We start from the raw sequence: 9,888 nt of genomic DNA on the forward strand, positions 1-9,888 counted from the left end.
GCCATGCATGCGGTGAGTCCAGTATGGATTCCACACCTTTGTTCCCACGTCAATCAAAACCTTCCATAAACCCGCAGCCGCGACCGCCACGCGGTTTCCAGTCCAGTCCAGTCCGCCGCCCCCCTCCTTCGACAGCAAGCAGCCGGCCTTCACAAACCCGCCGGCCGCGCTCTATATAACCGCCTTCGCCACCGACCCTCCTCGTCTCTCTCTCTCTCTCTCTCTCTCCCGTCATTACCTCCCAGCACGTTTCCTCCTCCTTCCTCCGCAACAAGGGAGAAACAACGCCGGCGACCACAGGCAGCCATACAAGGTGCGTCGCCGTCATCCCGATCTCCGGCCCGGTCCGCCGCGGTTGTGGTTCTTGGCCTGATTTTGTTCGCACTTTTGATACGTTTGTCGATTATTGTGAATGTGGCGATCGATGCATGCCTTACCAGTTTGGAATGTGCCAAAGCACATCAACAGAAACTGACAGTGTCGCGCCAACGATGCTGATGTTGCAGATTGATTCGCACGCGCGCCGTGAGGAGCAGGAGCGGCCGATGATGAACGACGGCCGCGTCCACCCGGCGGCCACCAGCTCCGACTTCTCCGGCGAGTACGCATACTCCTCCTCCGACCCCTCCTCCAGCCCGCTCTACAGCTTCCACTTCGAGAAGCCCATCCCGCCGCCGCCGCCCCAAAAGCCGCCGCCGCCGCAGCCCGGCACGTACGTGGTGCAGGTGCCCAAGGACAAGGTCTTCCGCGTGCCGCCGCCGGAGAACGCGCGCCTCTTCCAGCACTACACCCGCCGCGCCAAGCGCCGCGCCGGCTGCTCCTGCCTCCGCGCGTGCCTCTACCTCGCCGTCGCACTCCTCTCCCTCGCCGTCCTCCTCGCCGCCGCCGTCGGGGCCGTGTACCTCGCGTTCAAGCCCAGGCAGCCGGCGTACTCGGTCGTGTCCCTCGCCGTGTCGGGCCTCGCCGGCGTCGGCAACGCCTCGGCCCCCGGCGCGATCTCGCCGGGGTTCGCCGCGACCGTCCGCGCCGACAACAGCGCCAACGGCAAGGTCGGCGTGCACTACGAGAGCGCCGGGAGCCGCGTCGCCGTGTCGTACGAGGGCGTGAGCCTGGCGGACGGCGCGTGGCCGGCCTTCTACCAGGCGCCCGGGAACGTGACGGTGTTCGTGGCGAGGGCCAAGGGCGCCGGGATACGGTTCTCGGAGCGCGAGCGCGGGCAGATGGCCGCGGCGGAGCGGCTCAAGTCGGTGCCGTTCGACGTGGACATCACCGTGCCCGTGCGGCTGCAGCTCGGCGGCGTGAGGACGTGGGCCCTGCCGGTGACGGTGCGGTGCGCCATGGCGGTGGACAGGCTCGCCGCCAGCGCCAAGGTGGTGTCCAGGTCGTGCGACGTGAAGGTGCCCTTCCTGTTCTGGAGGAACTGACGCCGAAGCAAGAAAAAAATGGTTACTGGCCGATTAGGAGAGCAGTTCTTGCGGGTAGCAGCAAAGGATTCGTGCTGCTTCCGTGATGTTTTTAACTCCTCTTCAATTTGTAATGTTGGTTTGATCGAGCAATGTTAATTCTTTTGTCCGTCGAGAGCATGTTCTGCCGCAAAATTGTGCTGCAGTTAAGATGTTCAACCTCTCTTCTCAAGAAAGACTGAAAGAAAATGGTGTTGGTGCGCTGGTTCCTGTTGTGTTAACAGTCTGAAGAGCTGCTCACAGAAAACAGAAACCTGGTACGTATAGGTTTGGTCATATGGTTTTCAGTAGAAACTATACATTTTATTTTGGAACAGTAGCAACTACATATGGTTCTGAATATGGAATGCATGAAGATTCATAGTTCCAAGCAATCTTGGATGTACTCCATTTTACACGAGGTCATTTATGCTTTTGCAGTCAATTGGGCTGTGAAGGTTCACACACAAGTCCCATGACAAAATTGAACATTCAATACCACAAGTTCAGGGGAAGTAACTCAAAATTCTCATCAGACTTGCAGGTTAGATATGTGCAGTTCAAGCACTTCTGAACTCTGAAGAATCGTTCAGATCCATTTCGAAAGTGGTTTTGAACATACATTAGGGTGTATGTCAAATTAAATCGGCACTCTAGCACGACAATCTTCGACAATATGTAGCTCGACGATGATTAGGATAGGGGCTGTTCTTCTGATGTTATCTTTGTCATCTGATCAACTAACTGGTGTGTAAAAAGGACTAACTGGCGTGTTGAAAAGAATGTTGTGAGCTCCCAGCGACTAAGTGTAGTGCCCTTCACGTCTTGGCCGGCTGAGCATGAAAACCATATCAGAGAAATTGTCAGAATCTGATATGCATACTTCTGTTTGGATTGGATACCCGTTTCTAGCTCTCAAGACATTTAGTGCAGCTCCATGAACTTGAACTAATTTTCATCCCTTTTAGTTTATCCGAAGTCCACCAAGGAAAACATCTCGTTCGATCGATGATATACTAAATTTGTAATGTGAAACTGGAAATGTTATCAGAAATGGTCGTTGTAGGATACGGATCGCAACTTAGTTAACCTCACAGGGGGAGTGGATTAGGAGCACTCCGGTGCTCCACACTCCTATATTAAAAAACAATTTAATTTTTTTTAAGGATAAAAAAATGGCAGAAATTTTTTAGGATCCAATACGACTAGGTAATGTACTAGTATAAAAAGTTTGGCCAAGGAATTATTCCTGTTGACTTCAGGGCAAAAAAAAATGACGACAATATAGCATAAATAGTATTTTTATCTAGCATTTTTTGGGAAATCTTTGATCCTGGATGCAATGAAGGTCATTCCCCGTTTATTTTTTTTATACGAGTGCAATACTTGGTCATGCTTGATTCCATAAAAAGTTCCAGTTTTTTTTAAATTACTAAATTACTTTCTGAATATAGGGGGGCGTAGCACCTGAGAGCTCATATGCACTTTGGACTTGACAAGAGCTTACTTGATTATTGTCATTACTTCTTTTTTTGCAGGGATTATTGTCATCACTTCAGAAATCCTGAAATTATTTTGTCCAGTTAGCCTTTGCCAAACTATTGGTTAAGATGGTAAACATATTATGTAAAGAAAAAGGAGAGTGGGAATGGTCCGAGGTGGTGTTGGGTTTGAGCCTGAAATTTCACTTACATTCATCTAAATTTCACTGAAATTTCGTTGGGGACAGAAATATTGTTGTCTCGAAATTTTATTATTAAAGTCATGCTAAATCAAAATTACATTAAAATTTTCTAAAATAATTTGTAATTTTCTTGGAAAGGGCTACAATTTTTCCATAACATAAATATTAAACTCTAGGCACTAGCTTCCCTTTGCATGCTTGTCTTGCAGGAATTTAGAACGAGACAACTATTGGGAATTAGCTCACAATTAATGGTGATTTGAAACATGCGACGGAAATAAAGTAACTTTAGCATCATCTCTATACACTAACTCACAGATCGTTACTTAATCACAGAAGCGAAAAAATTAGGATGCTATGGAGTAATTTCGGTCAGTCAAAACTTAGGAAGAAACTTAATACTTTTAGGAGTAAGTTTTCCGGCACGACGCACCTAAGACAATCCATCTCAGAGGCGTTTGGTGCCAAGCAAATTTACAAAGAACAGTAATAGAAAATCAACAGAGATGAACACCGATATTTTTAAGTGGAAAACTCCCAAATTTGGGATGAAAACCATGGGCCAAAACCACCCAAATATTCTTTCACTATAATCAAATGTGGGTACACCAAATTCTTCCCTTGATAGCACCAGAGACTCACATACATCAAGACCTCTCAATCTTGGATGGCAAAAACAATAGTTTGGGCTCAAGAGCTTGGGTTGGAACAATCTTGCCAAAGATGTAGAAACACCTGCTTGAAAAGAAATAGGGTGGTTGATCAGATCATCACAACCTTAGGAATGAGCTCACTTCGTTTGCTTGCAAGCTATTCCTTCAATCTCCCTCTATTTCCCTATCCGATTTTCTCTTCCTCTTCTTCAATGGAGGTTAACGTGATTCTCGTCACTTGTGTTGGTGGCTGCTGGATGGAGGACTAGACCTCCCCCTTCCCTCACACGCAAAGACCAAAATAACACAAGGTCATAAGCCTAATGGTATTGGGTTTGCCACAGGTTTGGGTTGCCCAAATGATTCACATGTGTTATCTCCTCACAACCCTCATAAGGAGGTATCCCAACAATAAATCTATTTTTTTACAATATGCACACTAAACGATGGTTGTTTTCAGTATTCAAGATGAAACAACTAATTGGTTCATAATGGGAGAAAACACTCACAGAGTGTGTTTGCGTATCTTCTATCGCTCATCTATGACCCTCTCGTGGTCCTTTCTAATAAGTTAATAAACAGAAATGCTAAAAGAAACAATATTTATAGAGTCCCTAAACTATTGTGGCAGTCCAAATTTGTCACCCAAATTCAAACAATAAATCATTTATCTCTAAAGTGCCATCGACATTTTATCCCTTGGTTCGGTCGAAGTTGTTTTGATGATGACTTGATTATGGTTTGGCACACATGGAAGCCCACTCAACGACTATTTTGGAACAATAAAAAGTCGGAGGATGAAAAGAATGGAATATTTTTAGGGGAAAACAGAACTACTCCAGAAAAAAAATGATTTCAGGTATTTTAGAAATGTAATTAAAAATACTTGAGAAAACTATGGGCTTTGGCAAGCTTCTTGGAAACAATGGAAATCATCAAAAATACTAATTTTGTTCATAAATGATTCATTGGTAGAGTTTCTAGTTTTGCGACATTTTTTTCTTGATTACTCATGATTTTATTTTGGAAAAAAATCTCCACGTCCCTCTTCCTATTTATCTCACCTTCAAGTTTCCATGTCAAAAAATGATTTTCATATAAATCATAGTTTCTCAGTTTTTCCCAAATTTGTTAACTTTTGTAAACAAAATCAATTCCCCTACTTTTCCTCGTTTATCATCTCTTGATGATAATTAGGTTGTCACATGTGTTGTTTTGCTCGGCTTCATAGGTAAAGCTGAAATGTGAGAATATGAAGCCTAAGGTACGGATGAGGGCGTGTCGGCAAAGTTCACGACCGTACGCATGACTGCAAATAAGCCAAGTCGCTACTTTAAGAACACGTAAAATAAAATAACATTGAGAGAATATAAGGGATACCACATGAGTGCTTAGGTGGAGGAGAGAAGAAATGAGAAAAGAAAAGCGGGCTACAAGCTTATAATCGGTTGTAGTACATGCTCCAGCATCCACTATGAGAGATGAAAGGTTGGCCATATATTAACGTTATATCCTACTAGTATCACTAACTACTGTATGAATGGGATATTAGGTTGACTATAAGTGATATGGTAACTTTATATAACCACTTGTTGGTTATACTACTAAGCATGCTCCAAGAGCATCTACATCCAGACTTGGTAAATCCGGTCCCCTATACGTTCGCGAACACGATCGGGCACGCCCACAGACGCATCCAGATGGTTCTTCGTATTTTGCTCCCTGCATCCACATATCTCATACCCGGACTCTCAAATCCATGCAAAACCATTCACGTCGATCATGCAAACTAAATGTCATACGGAAATAACAAATGTTGGTATCAAACATAAGTAGCGTTTACATCAAATTTATTTGAAGTGCACAATTTATCATCTGCTCTTTCATTTCCATTGTGGGTCCGCATATGCTCCACTAGATCATTGAGTAGTTGCTCGTGCACGTGATGATCCCAGAGATTCTGATGCATCTGCAGAAAGTTAATAAGTTGAATTGCATCTTGATCTTCCGGGATTTCAACTTCTTCTTCGGAGGCTTCAAAATCATTGGTTTGAGATACACCATCACCCGGATACTCGACATTCGTATTGTGCAAAATAACACGATGACCCATAAGTATAGGGGATCACGACAGTCTTCACGGGAGTATTTCACCCTAATTTACTCATTTGACACAAGGAGAGCGAAAGAATATTTATTGGCCTTGACAGTTGAGTTGTTAATTCAACCGCATGTGAGATATCTCTCTACAACAAAGGTTTAGTAGCACGGAAAATAATAAGAGTAGCAATAATAGTGAAAGTAGCAATTTCAGTAACACTAGCGACAGTAGCAAATGATTAGCAAGTGTGGCAGTAACATCAACAGTAGTAACTTAGCGAGATTCAGTATATGTAAAGCGTAGGCACGTAGAACGGTGATGGATAATGATTTAGATGAAACTAATCATGTAACAGTTACACATTAGGACGACATAGAACTAGCTTCAATTCATCAATATAATGTAGGCATGTATTCCACATATAGTCATACGTGCTTGCAATAAGAACTTGCATGCCATCTTTTGTCCTACCCTCCCGTGGCAGCGGGGTCCTATTGGAAACTAAGGGATACTAAGACCTCCTTTTAATAAAGAACCGAAACAAAGCATTAACACATGATGACTACATGAATTCCTCAAACTACGACAATCACCGAAAAATCCCAATTATTGTCACCTTGGGATATGCGGATCAAGACACGTAATACGGTAATATGTGCATACAACTTGCAACATAGGATCCAAATCAATCTTATATTCGTAAAAACATAATATGTTCAGATCTTAAATCATGACATTCGGGCCCTAAAGACAAGCATTAAGCATAGCAAAGTGATAGCAACATCAATCTCAGAACATAGTGGATACTAGGGATCAAGCCCTATCAAACTTAACTCGATTACATGATCAATCTCATCCAATCCCACCACCGTCCAGCAAGCCTACAAAGAAATTACGCACTCACGATGGTGAGCATCATGTCGATGTTGATGAAGATGGGTTGGTGATGACGACGACGACGAATCCCCCTCTCAGGAGCCCCAAACGGACTCCAGATTAGCCCTCCGGAGGAAGAACAGGAGGTGGCGGCGGTTTCGTCTCGTAAAATGCAATGAAAACTTCTCTCTTATTTTTTCTTCGAAGATGTGAATTTGTAGGAGTGGAATTAGGGTCGGGGGAGCCATGTGGTCCCCACAAGCCATCTCGACACAAACACGGTGGGTGGCCGCGCCTGGTTGGCTTGTGGCCCACAGACAGCCCCCTACGGTATTTCTTTGCTCCATAAATCCTTATATATTCTAGAAATAATTCATAAAAATTTTACTTCAATTCCGAGAACTTTTATTTCTGCACAAAAATAACACCAAGGCAGTTGTGCTGAAAACATCGTTAGTTCGGGTTAGTTCCATTCAAATCATGCAAATTAGAGGTCAAAACCAGAGCAAAAGTGTTTGGAAAAGTAGATACGTTGGAGACGTATCATAACAGAATATGTCATCAACTGCCATAAAGTTTCTAATTTCCATATTAGTACAGCGCCACGGACAATTCTGCAACGCGCTTGCAGCACTCCGAATGCCCTCCCCACATCCTTCTTATTTGCTTCATGTATTGTTGCAAAGTGTTTTTGTTTTCTGCCATGTGGTTCAGATATGGTCTTCACAAATGCAGCCCACCGAAGATATATTTGCATTGGCAAGATAGTATCCCATGTTGTAGTCTCGACCGTCGACGATGTAGTTACACGGAGGTGATTCCCCGTTGCAAAGTTTCCTAAAAACCAAAGATCGTTGAAGCACATTGATGTCGTTGTGAGAACCTGGCATTCCAAAGAAAACATGCCAAATCCATAATCCATGTGATGTCACCGCTTCTAGTATGATGGTGGCCTCTTTGGTATGACCTTGATACATTCCTCGCAAACCTTTGGGACAGTTCTTTCACTACCATTGCATGCAACCAATTGACCCGAGCATTCCTGAAAATCCTCTCGCCTCTTTAATGGCCAACAACTTTTCCTTGTCCTGCACATTTGGTTCTCTTAGATACTCTTCTCCAAACACCTCGACCATAGCACTAGCAAATTTTAAGTAATCTTTAGGCATGTCCTCTCCCCATCCTGACCATCTGACCAACTACAACTGTCGCAGTACCAAGTGCAAGCATTCTCAAAGCAACCGTGCACTTCTGTTTAGCAGAGAAAGACTGTTTACCGCAACAATCTCTTGTCAGCTTGAAGTAGTCGTCATGTGCCTCCACTGCCACCATAATGCGCAAAAAACAATGGTTTTCGCATGCAAAATACGACGACAAACCCATGGATCATCCGGGAAAGTTGGGTTCGGAGAAAAGTAATCCTTCTGTAGTAGCTTTGCTCCGGATACCCTATCCCGATTGATCATTCTTCTTCCTTTAATTGAGCCCTTGAAATTGATAATATGCTTCACTTGCCGGTCCATTTCCCCTTGCATGGTCATGAGCATGATCATGTCCACTTCTTCGTCCGAATCCGATGAATCGAAGCACTCATGTTCAATCAGTTCATCAAGCTCCGTCGATCCATACTCCTCGCCGGATGAAGCATAGGAATTCATCGTTTCCTCTAAAAAATTGACCAAAAAAATCCGGTCAGACATAGTGTCGAACACATCCCGCACAAGGCAGAACCAGAGAGTTGCCGGACGTACCGCGGTGTCCTCTGGGCTGGCGACACATCCTCTGCGGCAAGGACGGGACACAAGACTCCTATGACGGAGCTGGCGGGTCAGAGACTAGGAACGACGGCGGAGCTCTCACGGCGGTGGAGCTACGAAACAGATGGCGCGAGGAAGAAGAAGAGAGCAAAACAACAAATGGATCCGGCTGTTTTGCGGGGTGGATTTGGTGCAATTTACGGTGGGGTCGGGATCTCGGGTCCGACGTGGCGGGTGTGCCCAGACGCGTCTGGGCTCCCCCTTATCCGCCCCATATTTCGGCTGGATGTGAGGGGGTGATGGTCAACCCGAGTGTTTAAGGCCCATTTGAGGGGTCCGGTTGGGTTGATTTTTTGTGACCGGTCATGATCAAGCGGCCTGCCCGGACGTTTGGGACATGTATAAAGGATCCGACTGTAGATGCTCTAATACTCATGGTGGTACAAAATAAATCAACATGGTTGGACACGGACTTCACACACTGTTATTCATGCATCCGCAAGTCAAGGTAATCCTATTATACAACAAGTTATTTTCTTCGTCCAGAATTATTTATCGCTCAAATGAATGTATCTATACGTGTTAGATACATCATACATTAATCTGAACGATAAGTAATTTCGGACGGAGGAAAAAGATAATTAAAGATAGACAAAGTGAAGAACAGAGCCACACTGAAATAACATGAGCATCCCGACTCGTATACTATCAATGGGAAATGCTACTCATCAACAGCTTACCATCGAGCACAAGCATATGAGTAATTTGAACTAAAACCACAACAAGTATTATGGAATGTAAGGAGTACATAAACAGACCAAATAGCTACATCGTCGCATTGCCCAAACCATACGCGACGGCCACCTGCCCACCTATATGCGTACACGTAGTTTTCGTGTTGCTGCCTCACTGTACCTGGTCTGAAGAAAAAGCAAAATTGTGCATCGTCCATCTATTTGAAAATATAAAAGGCTGGCCTTTGTAGAGTAGTCAATGTATATGAGAGGATGAGTGTGAAGTTTGTGTGCTGGGGCACAATGACCTTTTTTTGAAAGAAAGTAAAAAAACAATATTTAAAAGTTAAAAAATCAAAAACAATTCTTTGGAAGCTTGTATGAATTCTCTATGGATCCATGAAATTTGATTTGAAAAAATGTAATACGTAAACCGTGTAAAAACAAAATTCCAGCCAGAAAACAAAACATATTTGTCTTTTTAATATGCCGCGTGTGAGTGTGAAATGTAATGAATTTCTCCACGTGTGTAGTATATGTGTGTGTGTTTATAAAAAGTTTCAAAAAATTAAGCTGTAAAAATGTTTTTTTTTCAAATGGGCACCAACACAACTACGAATTTTTGGTCCGTGGACCTCCTT

At 44.0% G+C, this 9,888-nt stretch overlaps 1 protein-coding gene across 1 annotated transcript; it reads left to right on the forward strand.

Moving 5' to 3' along the window:
- The first annotated feature begins 216 nt into the window (after positions 1-216).
- Positions 217-1,578, forward strand: LOC123440396 (NDR1/HIN1-like protein 13). Its single transcript, XM_045116967.1, has 2 exons — positions 217-313; positions 507-1,578. The coding sequence occupies exon 2, from the start codon at positions 546-548 to the stop codon at positions 1,422-1,424; it is 879 nt and encodes a 292-aa protein (XP_044972902.1). The 5' UTR covers positions 217-313; positions 507-545; the 3' UTR covers positions 1,425-1,578.
- Positions 1,579-9,888: the final 8,310 nt, after the last annotated feature.

Source organism: Hordeum vulgare, chromosome 3H, assembly GCF_904849725.1.
Source record: "Hordeum vulgare subsp. vulgare chromosome 3H, MorexV3_pseudomolecules_assembly, whole genome shotgun sequence".
Lineage (NCBI taxonomy): Eukaryota > Viridiplantae > Streptophyta > Magnoliopsida > Poales > Poaceae > Hordeum > Hordeum vulgare.